The sequence below is a fragment of the Oculina patagonica genome, chromosome 12, assembly GCF_052425735.1.
Source record: "Oculina patagonica isolate OP01 chromosome 12, crgOcupat, whole genome shotgun sequence".
Classification (NCBI taxonomy): domain Eukaryota; kingdom Metazoa; phylum Cnidaria; class Anthozoa; order Scleractinia; family Oculinidae; genus Oculina; species Oculina patagonica.
Window position 1 is genome coordinate 1,130,452 of NC_135769.1, and position 17,016 is coordinate 1,147,467.

The 17,016-nt window shown below is 39.2% G+C and overlaps 2 protein-coding genes across 4 annotated transcripts; one reads left to right on the top strand and one right to left on the bottom strand.

The window, feature by feature from the left end:
* Nucleotides 1–1,349: 1,349 nt before the first annotated feature.
* Nucleotides 1,350–5,366, bottom strand: LOC144632966 (transcription initiation factor TFIID subunit 11-like). 2 transcript variants are annotated; one of them, XM_078491722.1, is made up of 5 exons: nt 5,102–5,366; nt 3,938–4,025; nt 3,429–3,528; nt 2,859–2,988; nt 1,350–2,311 (listed from the first exon to the last, which is right to left on the bottom strand). In XM_078491722.1, the coding sequence occupies exons 1-5, from the start codon at nt 5,347–5,349 to the stop codon at nt 2,308–2,310; spliced, it is 570 nt and encodes a 189-aa protein (XP_078347848.1). In that variant the 5' UTR covers nt 5,350–5,366; the 3' UTR covers nt 1,350–2,307. The 2 variants fall into 2 exon arrangements, with proteins under 2 accessions (XP_078347848.1, XP_078347847.1); XM_078491721.1 differs by lacking the exon at nt 1,350–2,311 and having other exon boundaries at nt 2,830–2,988.
* Nucleotides 5,367–5,425: 59 nt separating this feature from the next.
* On the top strand, nt 5,426–14,867 carry LOC144632902 (protein saal1-like). Of its 2 annotated transcripts, none has more exons than XM_078491663.1 (13): nt 5,426–5,785; nt 7,238–7,321; nt 8,685–8,764; nt 9,007–9,066; nt 9,562–9,674; nt 9,875–10,004; nt 10,556–10,638; nt 11,109–11,276; nt 11,768–12,091; nt 12,971–13,125; nt 13,512–13,607; nt 14,264–14,370; nt 14,472–14,867. In XM_078491663.1, exons 1-12 carry the CDS (start codon nt 5,516–5,518, stop codon nt 14,363–14,365), a joined length of 1,665 nt encoding a protein of 554 aa, XP_078347789.1. In that variant the 5' UTR covers nt 5,426–5,515; the 3' UTR covers nt 14,366–14,370; nt 14,472–14,867. The 2 variants fall into 2 exon arrangements, with proteins under 2 accessions (XP_078347789.1, XP_078347790.1); XM_078491664.1 differs by having other exon boundaries at nt 5,428–5,785; nt 14,264–14,350; nt 14,448–14,867.
* The last annotated feature ends 2,149 nt before the right edge of the window (nt 14,868–17,016 follow it).

Below are 17,016 nucleotides of genomic sequence, written 5' to 3' on the forward strand. Positions count from 1 at the left end.
ATAGCGTGATTTTTCTTTGTTTAATTACCAAAATAATCGTCGACAATTCTCACGGCATATGCATAAATTGCGGCGGCCCCCACTGTTTAAACAGTCACAGACAATGTGTCGCGAGAAAAGCTTTGTTTGCAAAGTTCAAAAACGCCGATTCAATCCCAAAGTAGGCTTCACGTCACATAAAAAAAAAACAGCCCCTGATTGGCTTAGTCGCTTCGTCCAATGAGTTATGTCACAAAAAGAAATTGCTGTTGTGATGATCTTTAAATGGAATTCCTTTTTCTTTATGATATTTTTATTTGAGAATCTAAAAAGTCGAAGGGGTTGTTTTTGTTCTAGAATGAAGTTCGTTCTTCATTCACATAACAAAATCGACCGGCTCAGCCAAGGCGTTTTCGCGTGCGCGGTTTTCACGCGAGATCAAAAACAAAGATGACGCAAATTTAGCGCGAAATGTTATTGTGCGTAGTATGGCTAGACTTTGAATACAGCCAACGCGCGTTTCACACGTTGTAGCGGGAGCGAATGAGAGGCGGCTGTATTCGCAGGCTAATTAATGGCCACATCTGCAATTTCAACGAGCAATTTAACGATAGGCTGGATAGGGCTGCTTCTTTGGGATGGTCAGGAAAGATGATCACGTTTTTTCGCACTGAGTTCAAACTGTGGCCTCTCTATGCGGTTTCATGAGATGCGGTCTCATCTCGGAACGGAGTTCGTTTTGATACCAGAATGAGATGGCATACCCGAACGAACATTTCAAACCGCAATGAACTCATTCCGGGAAGACTTTTGAGGGATAGAAATTTCGTCTTGGTGTCATGTAAACAGATCCAGAGAAATATAGAAATATACAAGGATGGAATGAACTCGTTCTGGAATGAAATTCATTCCGGTTTCGTGTAAAAAGCCCCTAGAAAGTTTTAATTTCAAACAAAGAGTTGCACTAAGCAACTGTATATTCATTTAGTCCGTTAAGCATGAAGCTAAAAAAGAGCGCCAGTGAAAAAACGGTCGTTTTTGCTAAATTGATCTTTGTAGAGAAGAGGCTCTTTACAGGCTGCTAATAATGAACCGACCCATGAGCTGGATAAGGAACGATTTTCTTGGAGACCATTGCGCGAGTAGCGAAAGTAAAAACTGGCGGGAAAAATATTTTGCCTGAAATGTTAGAGCTTTGTTTTTCGTCCGTCAGCGCAAATCCTGGTTGGAGGGTGGGTGGGTGAGTAGACGACCCGAGTGGAACGATGGCAGGAAAAATAAACGCGCGTAAACTAGGGCAGGCTGCACAGTAACCCATGGTTCAACTTCCAGCTTGAAGAAGTCAGGAAATAGTTTTTCTCAAAGGATTAAAGAATACAGTTTTTCCGACCCAGGCTGAATATTCTTATTTTTCTGCCGATTTTAGGCTGAAAATATTCTTATGAACATTCTTAGAAAATACCGTTTGCCATTTCCGTTTTAGCAAGTATTGGGTAATCAGTTACAAGTGTTTGGTGTCCAGATCTGTATCGTGTTACATTGTGCACATGTACCATTGCTTTTCGTTGCAGCCTGGCCGTTTTGGCTTTAAACAAAGCATTCCTCACAGAGATTAAGTGACGGAAATGAAAATACCTGATTTTGTTTCAACTAAAAACTATATTCTTTTCAAAACTTCAGCCTCGGGTTTATTCTTAAAATATTCTTAAAAATTCGCAAATTTCAGCCTCGATATTCTTATAAACTAGATTCTTGTAAAATAAAAAGAGTGTAGCAGATGGAGACCAAAACAGTCCCCTGAAAACCTGGGGTGCTCTTGCGTGGGGGTCAACTGTCTGGTGGTGTTCCAAAAAATATTTTTTCCTCTACCACCTCTTTAAACCTCTTAGAATTTTACCGAAATTCACGTTTAGTCCCGCCTTAAATATGATCACATTTCTTTTATAATTTTAAAACATACATTTTTTTAGACACTTTTTTAATAATATACATTTTTATAAATTTAAAGTTTTTAAACTTTGGCGAGAATGCAATTAAGTTATAAAGTCGAGAATGGCTTGTGCGATTCTGGCAACAAAGCTTTTACTTCCTTCTCCTGTTCCACAGCATAACGCTGTTTTCAGACGTTGGCTTTCACGACTGTCCTATTGCCTGCTTTTCCAATTCTTCCATCTGAAAAATCCAAGTTTACTTCGTAGGGCACTTGGACTTCCTTAGAACTTCGCAATACATAAATCTGTACAATTACGAGCTTCCTCTATTTCGAGGAAAATCCCGCACTGCCGGACGGGTTGTTTTGATCTCTCAGGACTACAGGTGTTCTAAAATTCATCTACAAAAGAAATTAATCCTGTGTTAGCTTCGAAAATTAGACGAGAAAGTCTATTTCTCCATTCTTGGTCTCAAAAAAAAAAAAAATCGAAACTTGTAGAAAACTAAGGGCGCTTTCCATTAGACAGAACTGGCCAGCCGGCCGACCCGGTGGTTTTAAATGTGAAATAGGCCCCAGGGGGGGGGGGGGAACGGAATGACGGGGATGACGAGGATTTTTGGGTTGAATTTTCGATTCTGGGATTTTTGGTCCAGGGATTTTTGGATAATGTCGGAAGAGTTTTTTGGGTCCTGAGTTTTGCGTTCATTCGATCATCCCCGTTATTTACAAGTCAGAGTACCCCCTGGGAAATAGGCCTTTTTAACGAGATTTTCCGACAAATCCACCACAGCAATGTATAATATTTATGTATTGACTGATTTGACAGGACAAATCTGACTAACAACGGAATTCTGTTCTTCAAGCTACCGGACCGGCCGGCCAGTTCCGACAATTGGAAAGCGCCATGAGTTTTCATTTGCTGCTACATGATGCATTTAAACTTCACCTGTGGAATAGTCGTTTCTGATATCTTGTATTCGGAACAAGACCCTTTCTTTTAAGTCTTCTAACAGCTTCTCTCAGATGTTTTGGTTGTATGGGACCCTTATCTTTACACTGCTCCATAGTATCACAAGCTGTGAATCAGAAACAATAACACTTATTTAATGTCCCACAGCAAACAGGGAGGGTACTTGACATTTCTCAAGGAAGAATTGGAGGCAACATTGAGGGGAGGCCCTTCCAGGAGGGGGTAAATTCTGATAGGAGACATGGCCCAAAAAGTAGTGACAGCATGTAAAATGAAATTGCAAAAACAATAACCTTTCTCGCCGAATTCCGACAAGTGGCAAATAGGCCTAGAATGACAAATGAAACAAGCACCGGATATTTTGAAATTCAGACAAGTGACTTACAGACCTGGCAGGGCCTCATTGAAGGGTCGATGGAATGATTAAGGTAGTGATTACACATCAGCACAGGAACTGTAAAAGTTAAGCCCTTAGTTAATCAGCCCTGCATGGCGAATTTGATAATGATAAAAACCTGCAAAAGTCATTCTCAAGTGGCAACATACCTTCCTCTACAACCTCTCCAACAAAGACCTTGGCTATTCCTGCCATGGCTATGACCACATTTGGAGGGATTGATGTCCCTCCTGTTACACTTTGCATGAGCTGCAAAAAAATACAGAAATTTTATCAGGGCTATTTCCTTTGGAAAAAAATGGTCAGTAAAATCTGCCTGTTGAGATGATTTTTTTAGACAGGGAGTTATGTGTTGGAAACAAACAAAAAAGTCAAGCATGTGGAAACTGTGTCTATGAAGCTATTTTTCTCAAGTGCCCATTTAATTCAAATGAGAGTGGTCAAAGAGTAACTTTGAAGCCCAACTGGAGGGACAAGAAGAGTAAGAAACAAACTGAACGTTTGGTATACTGCTTTGCAGAGACATCATATGTATAATAAATTATCCTTGTGGGTTTTACAACTTTCTTACAAAGTAACAGTGTTTAAATACAATTTCTACTTGTTGTTGTAGTTTGTTGTAGTTTTGAAACAAGAAGAATAATATTCCTTATTTTACCCGTTTTATAGCTGCCTTGGGGAAAGCTGCTCTTCGGTACATTTCATAGCGGTTCAGTTGTTCCTCTGAGAACGAAGACACAAGCAATCTGCCAAAGAGAAATAATTATCTCCTAATTAAACAATTAAGAAATGGTAATTATTCTGTTCTTATCCTGAGGATCACAGGAAACTGATGGTCCATATTGCTGGTACTAAATTCCAGTTTTAGTATAGCTTACAGTTGCCGTACCCCCCTTTCACTTTTTTTCAGGGGGGGGGGGGTACGGCTACACGTAGGCTAGTTTCAGTAGCTTGAATTGACTAAAAGAATTGTTACTCCCCCCTGAGTGGGATGCTAGTCTATCACAGGTTACCCCCAGCATTTTGAGTTGCCAAACAATTTAAAAGTTGCACTTTCATAGCATGAAGAAACAAATGTCTCACACTGCGGTACGCTTCTTCCATACCTTGGAAGAGAGATTTCTAATATTCCAGTTGAAACCATCACCTCTAGGATTGCTGTAACTTGAGTATTAGGCATTCCTTCCCCACTTTCCTTTGATTACCTGACCCTCTAAAATGCCTAACTAAGTATTATACTTAGGTTAGGGTCTCTGTAGCATTAAGTTGTCAGTATGGTGATTTTATGCCGTGACACTCCAAGTTTGCATTAATGTGATAGTCTCTGGTGAAACTCGCTATCCTCCCCTTCCCTCCCCCTCTGGGGGAACCCCCCTTTGGCCCACTGTCAGACTTTCTACATTTTTGTGGTTGTCAAAACCAAATGGATCACAGGGCTGCAAATAACAGTTGGTCATCGGACATTGGCGGACCAAAATTTGCTTATGTCCGAAGAAATCCCAAGTGCGGTCAGACATAATGTCCAGTCAATTTTTTGATCATAAATCGTTTTACGGCAACAATGAATGAAAATCTGTCAGACCACAATTTTGTTTTGTCCGACCAAGAAGGTGTCTTAGTAGGACATATGTCCTCTCAAGTGAAAAAACTCATTTGCAGCCCTGGGATCTAGAGGGTAACCTCATGTATTCTTGTACATGTAGACAGCTGTGTGACAGCATTTGCTGCCTTATCACCTGGTCAACAAGAATAAAGTGTTCATTCAAATACTAAAGTTGTATCACCGATCCATTTGTTAAGTAAACTTATTCTATGCACTTACTGCATTTTCTCTCTTTCATCATACGCTTCACTGCTGCTATCTAAAGTAGTTTGATTTGAAGTTCCAGCGCTTGCCACATCATGTTCAACACTTGGTTTGGACGGACCTGTCTCGCTTGTTTTGTCGTCTGTCGCTCGAATTTTAGCTGGTGGCGAGGCCAGGTCTTCATCTTTTGTTTTCTGTGTCTCACCTTCCTCGAGTTTTCGTTTCAAAGCGCTACTGCCTTCAACAACATTCTCCGCCGCCATTTTGGCTCTTTGTGGTGTTGTTCGTGTTGTTCCTCAAGGCGTTCTTTTCGCTTGAGAGACTGGACAGGACTTTATCTCGGAGCTGTCGAACGCTTCCGAAGATTTCCGAACGGCTTTCCGAACAACTGAAGACCGCGATCTGCGCGAAAGCTCAAGAGATACAAAGATGGCAGACAGAAATCCGTCCCCTCCTCGGCTATCTGCGGAAGAAATCGAGCTAATACAGTACGACAATATTGGCGAAACAGTTTATAGCAAGAAGTGGGTCTTGGGAACGCTCATGAAGTTAGTACAATCCCTTCAGATCAGTACGGAAGACTCCGAAGGTGGAGAAAACGAGGAACATGCCTCGCCGCGCGAGGAAGAAAATTCGCACGAGTTGAGCGAAGCTTTTGAAGGAGAGCTGTGCGAACTTTGGGACATGTCCATGAATAATGTAAGTAATCGAAAGAAGAAAATACGTCCAAATTCTTCGTGTTTTGGAGATGTTATTGTCAATTGGAAAGCTGTTTGTATATTTGAGAATGCGTGACATGTGAAACCCTTCAGGGGTGGGGTGAGGTGGAGGAGTAATTGAAGTACAGTAAAAACCCATTAAGCGGCCACCCTCAGGGAAATGGTAAGTGGTCGCTTAATGGAGGTTGGCCTCTTAATAGGGGTTCGAAAGAAATGGCTAAATTGCAGAATACCCCGCAACTGAAGGTTCTCTGCGTAGCCACCGAAAAATGGCTGCGCCGTCGGAGTGAGCACTGGGTACAAAAGTAGCGTTCGTGGCGAAAGGACTGGAGAAGAATGATTTTTTTATGGCTGCGCGGCTACGCGTTTAGTCTACTCTTTGTTGAACAAACACAAATAAAACTTACAATACTTATAAAGGAAGTTTTACTTTAATTTAAATATCAACACAGCTCAATTTAAGAGCTCAATTTATTAGTCTTAGGGTTAGCTTTAGGGTTAGGGTTAGTTTTAGGGTTAGTGTTAGGGTTAGTTTTAGGGTTAGCTTTAGGGTTAGGGTTAGGGTTAGCTTTAGGATTAGGGTTAGGGTTAGTTTTAGGGTTAGTGTTAGGGTTAGCTTTAGGGTTAGGGTTAGTTTTAGGGTTAGTGTTAGGGTTAGCTTTAGGGTTAGGGTTAGGGTAAAGTTTTTTTTTTGGGGGGGGGGGCTGAAGATTTGCGTAAAGTTTTAAGTTAGAAAAAAAAGTGCAGAAAGTTTATTTTTTGGGTTGTTTCCGCAGGTAATTACCAGTTTGACCTAAATTATGACGGTGTAGACGCGTAGACGCGTAGCCACTTTGCCATGAAACTTCCAGGACTTGGAATAAATTATGACGGTGTAGACGCGTAGACGCGTAGCCACTTCTCGAGTAAACTTCCAGGACTTGGAATAAATTTCGACGGTGTAGACGCGTAGACGCGTAGCCACTTATCGAGTAAACTTCCAGGACTTGGAATAAATTTCGACGGTGCAGACGCGTAGACCAGTAGGCAGCTGCACCGTGTAGCTAGAGATGCGGGGTATTCTGCAATTGCTCCAAAGAAATTAGTGTAAGGCCTTTTTTAAACGACATGTTATTTCAATGCAAAATAGCATGGAAAGGAATCACGGAATCACATGAAGACAACAACAAACTTGTGTTTGAATGATTTTGTTAGTCGTCGCCTTCAATTTTGGACTCTTGTCAGTGAGTAGTTTGGTGAAAACAAAGCTAAACTTCCTACATCACATTCTTTCTGGCTGAAAAAAATAGGGACAAAAACAACCCTCATCGGGACGGGCAAAAGATGGCTACGCCTGCTTTTTAGGTGACTGCTCTATACATAATAGGGGTTCGACTGTTGTAATTGTTTGTACAATTGGGAAGCCTTACATGTAAAGTACTTTACATTGTAGGATGTTGCTGCATTTTTAGAAGAAATGGACACAACTGAAGTCCTTCTGGATGCTGTACTAAAGTCACAAAATGCAAGAGTCACTGTAAGTGTAACGATTACTGTATATTTTATTTAACTTGTTGATGTTATTGATGCATGTGCCGGCCGAAACTGGCGGTGAGAAGCGTTGACCTTTGTTCCACTTCTGATGTCATCACCTTTGACCAAAAAGGCATCATTTACACTCAATGGTTGTTTTTACACTAGATAGAGATGTGTTACCCATCTGGACGAGTTTTGGCAATCATTTTGTATTTTGTCTGGTTAAGCTTCTCCAGTATTTAGATGGACACAAGACAAGTTACCCGTCTAGATAAGCTTCTTTTGGAAATGTATCTTGAAAGGTGAATTAGAAAAGGTAGCTTGTCTGGATGTGTTACCATCTTGTGCCCGTCTAAGTTATACTAGAGAAAATTAACCGCCGCCTGGTTAGCTCAGTTGGTAGAGCGCCGGACTGCTGTGCGGGAGGTCGTGGGTTCGAACCCCAGACCGGACCAACACTCAGGGTCTTAAAATAACTGAGGAGAATGTGCTGCCTTTGTAATTACATCTGCAAATGGTTAGACGTTCTTGTCTTCTCGGAAAAGGACAATAAACCGTAGGTCCCGTCTCCTGTATCTTCAGTCTTCTAACAGGGGACGTTAAAGAACCCACACACTATTCGCAAAGAGTAGGGCACGAAGCTCCCGGTGTTGTGGTCTGGCCTTTACAATTGTATCTTAAGTTACAGTATGTGTAAAGCGCTTTTGAACATATATATATGGAAAATGCGCTATATAAATGCATTATCATTATCATTATAACCAGATGAACAACAACATGTTTGCCAAAGCTTGTCAAGATAGCTAACACGTCTCTAGTGTAAAAACACTACAGGAGGAAAAGATCTTCCTAATAATACCCAAAGCGCAGTGATTGGGTTAATTGAGCTCAAACATACGAAATCGCTTAGAAGTTTGAGTGAAAATCTCAGTAAAATTTCCATCTTCTACCCTTGGCTACTCTGTAGGAATTTTCCGTCTTGTTGATGCTTTCTCAGAAATTCTTAAACTGAAGGCAAGCCCGGTAGAAGGCCAACAACTGTAGCAAAAACATAAGAAAAGTGAAGAAAGAAAAGCAAAAAATAAAATAAAATAAAAACAGAAAGTCAAAAGAGTTAGGTCACTTTCCCATCCAAAAACTGTCCCAAGATTGTGATTTGTGCTCACTCCTGAGCAAAATTTTCACAAAACATGATGTCTTAAACATTCATTTTTTTCCAAAAAAAAAAAAATCCAGGCCCCAATAGATTAAGCTTATTGAGTTCTCTGAATTTGGTATGTTTATGAATTTCATTAATTTTTTTTAATCACCTCTCTAGACAGATCACAAAAATGACAATAGATGGTGTTTGTTCTTTATGACAGGAAATTTGTGTTGGCATTCTGGCAAATATGGCCTGTAGCCATGGCGTTTGTGTGAAGATGATGAGGAATAAAGATCTTGTGTAAGTGTTTTGTAGTGTTACAAAGACTGTATATATAGTACATTATTTTATCTTCAGTGCTCTTATTGTTATGTAGTTCCTGGCCAATTCCCCACAGAGGGAGAAGGAACTGATGGCACAGTGGTGAGAGCGCTCACCTCCCCAAATTTGAACAAGATACTTAATTTAATGTGGAATTCCACTTTAATAGCTAAAAGCTATTTTTACTCTGATAATTGTGTATTATTTGTTAATTTTTTCAGTGACATTGTGACAGTATTGCTTGATGAACCTGATGCTCCAGTTCTGGTGGAGGTTACCAGGTAAATGTGGTCTGCTCCTACCTCTACAGATGAGTTTTGTTATTATTCAACAACTGCACGCACTGCCCATATAAGGTTAAATTGTTAACGTTATCTGTCATCCGTACATAACAGATATCCTGCCATATACATAGGTTGCGAAAATTCGTCCGAAGTCTTGTAAAGCCCTGCATAATTACAGTTTTTCTATCTGCAAAATGTGTTTCGTTGACAATTTGTTGAATAATAAAACAATTATCCTGCTCAATCTTGCGGAATATCGTCTGATTTTAGCCGACTCGGCCTACGGCCTGCGCGATTTTGTAGGATAATTGTTAAATTTAATGTTGTTCAAGTCTCTGGTACTGCTCTCTCTTGGAGTGGAGTTTTGGAATGTGATGACAAATGAGATGGTTGAAGTACAAGTTATAAGGGAGACACACATCTATTTTTTGCCTTGACATATCATCTTATTGCAAATGTTTTTTAATGTTTTTTAATTTTCGTTCCATTCAGGCTGATTCATGTCTGTTTAAGTAATGATGAAGTAGAGTCACAATGGATGGCAGTATTGGAGACTGAATCAGTCTTCAAGAACTTCATTTACATTTTGGAGAACTCTTTGAATGGTAAGATACAAAGAATCAGAATAAAGAATAGCATCCACCAACAGTCTACAATACAAGGTAAAAAAGTACTTCATTGAAGACTGTTGGCGGATGCTAATCTTAAGTAACACTCTATTCCTAAGACTGAAAGTTATTATTCTAAATTGTCGTAACTAACAGTCATTTTGTTTCATGTAAAGTTTTATCTTGTTGTTTTGTAGTGGATCTCCTCACCAACTGTTCCCAGGTAGTGGATAAGGTGCTTGATTCAAGTGATGAAATGTTAAGGACTTGGGCCGACCTGCCTTTAGTTACTGCTGTTTGTGAAGCCATGAAACAGATGCATATGAGGTAACTTTTTTCTCTGATGATAATGATAATGTACTGCATACGTGTCCTTACAGTAAACAATCTCTATACTAGCTGCTTTACAATTTCTCAAACCACCAAGGGAAACAATAACTGGTTCGAGAAATCGGGGTGCTCAAAAAATCAGGGATAACATTGCGATGTTCAATGGAGAGAAAGGAAGCGACTTTTGGTATGAGTTATCAGGGGGTCCAGATTCCATTGTTATATAAATAAAAAATAGTATTTTTGTATTTACAAGAGAGTCCTGAAGGGGTAAAATGGGAACTGGGATTTGGGTAGATTTTCATTGGAAAAATGGGATTTTGGTCACTGGGACTGGGATTTGGTTACTGAGAATGGGAATCACTGACAGAAAAACAATAGAACTGGGACATGGATTTTGACAATTTGGGAAAACAAGAGGGTGGGAAATGGGATTTGGGCTGTTAAAATGGGATTTATACCCCCCCCCCCTTCTCAGGATCCTCTGATAACAATGTCATTATTTGTCAAAGGTCCAAAATTTATTTCATTTCTTTTTCTTTATACAGATCTGAGCAATTGCATATTGTCGAGACCCTTTTTCACATTCTTCAAATGGTGTCCACTGTGGAACAAGGTGTCAGAGGATTAGGTCAGTTAATAAACTGTACAAAAAAATCTATTGAAAACACCTTTGCTAGGCCTGGCCTTAAATATAGACTGAAAAACAGTTGTATTTTTTGTGAACTTGGGCAGTCTTCCAATGAGAGGCCTGGAGCGAATGTCAAAACAGAGAGGAATAGCAAGGCTTGTGCAGAGAGTCTACCTTAATAATCCAAGCCAAGCAAACTACATTATCACCGCATTTCCTACCTGGCTTTCCTGCATTGCCATGCAGTTGCTAGGTTTCACCACCCCTGAGTTGAGAGAGGCACTTTGACAGTAACATACATGCCTTGTCCAACAAACACAAGGAAGAGGGCCATCAGGCTACTGTACTTTTGACTCTGGATCATTAGCGCACCATGTACACCTACTATTCAACAAGCCATTTAATCTTGTTTCATTTATACATTGTAAAAACTTGTTCAATCACGATTTTCCTCCTGTTTCTCTTTTCAGTGAATTGTGTATCTGTTGTCCCACTACTGTGTCATTTTATTGCTGAGTGTGGACATGATGAAGGAGGAATAATTGTTGGCCGTGAAGTGTCACTGACTGAATCCTTCTCAGTGATGAATGTCATTCTTGTGGCAGATCCAATCACTGTTCTGACAGCCATGGAAAAGGGTAATTAAGCTCTGTTGTATTGTGATATTAATCATAATTTTGTTTAACTCTTCTTAGTAGTCATGCTTCCAACTGGTTCACAGAATTCACCTCAGACATTTCAAATCTTCATAGGCATGCAATGTGTGCAGATGGTTATGAGTTTTGTTTATTTGCCCCTCAAAGGAATTAATTAATTAATTAATCATTATATTTGGTTACAAAGAAAAAGTAGTGGGGAGACCAAAAAACGAGAGAGCTTATCCATAGTTCAGCCTCTCCAATGCTCCTCGATGTAGCTGCAGTCCTTTGGATGCATTGCATACCTATGATACTAGGTAGTAATTACTGCTGTACAAGTTTGATTCAAATGAAACTAGGCACATGTATGATTAGTTGTCACTAGAAGAGGCCAAAATATTAAATAATTAGAGAGGCTGCTCGATATAGCAAGGTTCAACTTTAGCCAGTTAGGTATATCTTTAAAGTGGTATGTTTTAATTTTTTTGCAGATCCAAGAATTATGAAGGTTCTCCTAGGTCTTCTAGGATATTCATGCAAGATTCATCGGAAAAGAAGCAAGAGCAGTATTAACAGGCTTTCATTCACAGAAAATGATGAACATAAGTTTGAAAGGAGTATAAGCAATGAAGATACATTTAGCAATCTTAAAAATGACACAGACAATGCAAACACAGTCCACTGTTCAGATGCTCAACCTTCAACAAGTACAAGTTGTGTACAGAATGAAGAAAGTGCTGAGTCAGGAGAAAAATTACAAAAATCAGCTGATCAGGATAACAAGCCACCAGATGAAGTGGCTGATGAAACAGAAGGTAATTAAATTTGTACTTTGTTAAGTGTGCAATGGTAAAAGGTGTGACCAACAGCTTTGCTTACCTACCACCACAGGTCTACATGTACTGGCCATCACTGTGAGGTAAGTTAAGTCTGCATTCCTGCCTAGTGGTCCATCAGGCTGGAACTTATCCCGGTTTCTTTAGCATGAAGTGACTAGGAGTATTTCTAATTCCAGTTAATAATAGTTGAAAACTGCGTAGCGTCTTTTATGCTAGAAATAATTGTTAATGTTCCAAAATGACGCTAAATGGCGGTATAAAACTGCTCCGACGTTTCGGCAATACTGCCTTCTTCAGGGTGGATTTCTTCGTGCCACCCTGAAGAAGGCAGTATTGCCGAAACGTCGGAGCAGTTTTATACCGCCATTTAGCGTCATTTTGGAACATTAACAAGTATTTCTAATTCCCCCTGGACGGGATGCTAGTCCATCACAGGGTTACCCCCAGCATTAAATTTGCTGGTACCCATTTATACATTTGGGTGGAGAGAGGCAGATGACCCTGGCCAGGGCTCAAACCCGGACTGCTGGATCCAGAGTCCAGCGCACTATCAGGCCACCGCGCCTCTCATGACCAACACTATAAACAACTTGATCTTTCCCCAGATTCCAGCAGTAAGGTAACTTCCATTACTTTAATAACAAATTTGCAGTTTCCCCTCAATACATGTAGGTTCAGCAGCCATTTCTGCATGGTCATGTGAACCATTCCACTGCCTCCCCCCACCCCTAGTGATTTTTCAACCCCTTGCACTGTTACAAATATTTTTTTCTTAGGTATCCTAGGATAAGTGAACTTATAACCATGATCATAATTTGATAATTTAAAATAATGTGTTGTTTTATGTTTTTAAAGCCAACAGAAGAGAATCAACACATGCAGCAGCTTGTTCTTCCAAAGAAGCAGAAAGAAATCAGCACGACTGGGAAGTCAATATTGCTGATATCCATCACCAGTACTTTACAGTGGCTACTAGCTTTTTAAAAGATATCATTTCAGAATCTGCCAAGGTAGGTGTTATGTACCGGTAATATTTCAAACATGCACTTGTAACATTTTTTCATAAGGATATCCAAACTACCGAGAGGAGAGTTGAAAATAAGATGTGCAGCAGAGTATTTTTGATGAAATTTGAGGTGTTTGGATAGCGGATGAAACACTGTCTCGAGTGTTTGATATATCTTCTTGATTGAAACACAAACGGTGGAGTAAACATAGAAATAAAATCGTAAAAGAACTATGCTTATTAAGACGGGGTATCCAAACCTTCTTCATGGCTATGATTTCCTTTGTTTTAATCTGATGAATTATTAATGAGTTTGAGAACTTATCACCAATGTTCAAGTAATAAGTTGGGTCAGTATCACATTAATGGTACCAATCTGTTATCTTACAGGCTCCAAAATGTGTTTCAAGCATGTTAGCACCTCACGAGTCCCTTCTTCAGAAGATAGTTCACTATGCCAGCAGAATAACAGTCTACAATACACTGGTGAGTAACAAATTAATGTTGTACCAAATTAAGGGGAGGATGTTGTTAGCAAGACCCCCTTCCCCCCATGCAATGACCTTTCATAGCACCAAAATCTGCCATCCCCCTCCCTGTATTTTTGTTAAGTTGCCCTAAGCTTACAATTAAAATTGGCTGTTATCCATTTATGCTCCTGGTTGGAGAGCCCTGTGAGAGTAAATTACAGTAGAATCCCAATTTCTCCTACCCTCCATTTCTCTTAACTCCTGGGCCCAGTTGTTCAAAGCACGATTAAGCTAATCCAGGATTAGCGTGAAATTTGATTTCAATTTTATATAATTTTGTTGAGGTTTTCTGTTAATATTTTCTGTCCCACAGTTTTGACACAGACCAATCTCAAACTTAACAAAATATTAGCTTTGGGAAACCCTTTAAAACAAGAGAAATTAAAATCTTGATCATCTTTTAATCCTGGGTTAGCGTTAATCGTCTTTCGAACAACCCGGCCCTGATTTCTTGAAGCAATTTCTCTGTAGTTTTACCCCCAATTTTTTGAACTTCCTGATTTCTTGAAGCAATTTTTGTTTTCCCTGGAGGTTCGAGAAATCGAGATTCTACTGTAATTTTCAATAATTTATCGCAATTATGACCTGTTCCCCATACATTATAATTCTCAGGTATGTGAGTTGGTAGAATCAACACTTAGCATATCTGAACTGTCCACTCTACACAAGAAGCTTTCAGAAAGACTTTATACACAAAAGGTAGGTTTTACTTAAATTCTGTTTTAACCCTTTACTTCTGGAGAAAAATATGTGACAAAACAAAAATTAATATTGTATTTATAATTTGCTCTTTCAGGTGTGAGCAGAGCAAGCAACAAAGAAAAAAAAGGAACCGATTGTGTAAATAACCCGACCTGCTTTCCGATTAACTAAGTATAATAATGAAGTACTCCATATGAACTCTTGGAAGAAGACACTCTCTCTCCTGGCAAAATGAACTTTTTTGGGACATGGGATTCATGGAAGAACGTGTTCTGCAATGCTACAGTGAAGTCTTAATGAAACTTTAATTTATTGTTTTGGTCAAGTCTTCTGTAGCAGAGCATGGACGTATGTACGGAAGCATTGATAGATAGGAATAAAATAGCCACATGTCAATAACATATCAATTCTATCAGCAAAAAGTCTGTCGTAGATTTTGAGTGAACGCACAAGAAGATTCCATCATGTCTTTCAGCTGACATATTTTTGTAAATAAACCTGAACATAAAATGTTTGTTTGTTTGTTGTCATGATTTCTATGTTCAGGCAAAATGATTTTAAGTCTTGTAAAAATGCTAGCCTGCAGAAGCACCTTTGTTTCATTTTGTGTGTCTGTGTGGCATGTCCATGCCCACTGGGTAGCCTGCAAGCAGCCTTAGATATTTGGGATATCACATGTGAATATCTTGACAGGGAAGCTATTTGCAAGCTGGTGGGAAGCTCATGAATGCAGCTTCATTACCAAGATACTCGTGTATCAAAGGTAAAGCCTGCTGTTGAGCCAAGTGGCTCATCAGGCCGGAGCTTATCCCGGTTTCTGTAGCATTAAGCGACTAGGAGTATTGCTACTCCCCCCTGGATGGGATGCTAGTCCATTGCAGGGTTACCCCCCAGCAGTAAATTCGCCGGTACCCATTTGTACACCTGGGTGGAGAGAGGCACTGTGAGAGTAAAGTGTCTTGCCCAAGAACACAACGCAGCGCCCCAGCCAGGCCTCGAACCCGGGCCATTCGACTCGGAGGCGAGCACGCTAACCATTAGGCCACCGCGCCTCCCACACTCGTGTATCAAGAATCCCCAAAATAGTGAGCCTGCTTGCAGGCTAGTCGGTACTGCTCTTTTTAAATATTTGGTTCATACTTTAGCCTGCACTATCGAGTAATGGTGAATGCGGGAAGTTTGGAAGGAACAAAAGAAGTGTAAGAGTTGCTCAAGGCGATAGCCGAGAGAAACTCCAGCTTCCTGAGCTCCAAACTTCCCACATGCACCATATCTTGATAGTGCACAGCTAAAAGCATGTACCAAAGAGATATTGTTTTTATCATTTTATAACAATAAACCTGCGCAAGAAAAAAGACTTTTCTGGCAAAGCAATTTGCTCACGCCATCAGCATGCTCTATTTAATGAATTTGATTGCGCGGCTCTGCTTTCTGTGCCAAAAATCCTTTTTAAATCACTTTTCATGAGTACTCCTAATATGTGTTACTAATATAAACCAGATCACAATAAACAAGAAAACCACTGAATCAATGCCTTTTTTATTTGGATTCAATTGCTCTAATTAATAAATTTGTATTATACAACTCTTGGCTTCATGGTTTTATTATTTTCCAAACCAAGCATGATTACTTTAATCCAAGTACAAAGATAATCAGATTGATCAACTTCAAAACTTTTTAATCCAAGTACAAAGATAATCAGAATTTAAAGATTTTCTATTCCCTCGCAAGTTGAGTCAACCTTACATGTCACAAATTCATTATCAATGCAATATTACTTTTTTAATTCTCATTACTTTGTATTGTGATCAGAAATTTGATGTTGATTGATTACTCTTGGGAACTAAAGAAGAATATTTTGCAACAATTTATAGGAACAATCACAATCCAAATGTAACATTGGTTCATGCAAAATAATATTGTGTTGGTAAACTCATACTTTATTTCTCTCAATGATGCCTGTGCGCAGTAAGGTCCTATCAACTTTTTTTGGCTAGTTTTTAAATTTCACTTTTTTGGAACAGAAACGTAGCAAGACTAATACCTAATTTCTATGTTGTTAAAATGTAACATGAATCTGTTGTCATTTGTCAATGAGTTATTTGAAATAAACAGTAGAACTTGTCAAAAATTGCTGATAGGACCTTTCTTCACTTTGCTCTATGATAACCACTGAGATATATAACATAGCAAACACGAGAGGCAGTATTTCATCGGAACATTTCCAAGAACTAAAAGGCGAGTTGAAAATGATGCATAGCACTATATTTTGATGAAACACTTTCCCACGTGTTTGATATATCTTATCAATCAAAACTAAAACTAAACAGTTACCAAAGAGAAATAGAGTGATTTCATTTAACCCGTGAAACAATATCTAGCAGTTTGTGCATAATAGTCAAAAGGAAACAAAAGAAAATAATGGAATTAGTGTCTAATAGTATCTAAAAGTGTAATAACTATTTCACGGGTTAACTGAAATCACTCTTAAGTTGTAAAAACTGTTGCATTGTGATTTCCTTGTTTAGCTTGATGAATTAAATGAATTTAAGAAACTTGGTTCAACTACACATGTCCAGTAGTGGGTGGGGTATAAGTTGTATGTATTAAATCTAATTCTTTAATAGAATTTCCAAAACAACTCAAAATCAAGTATCGACGCA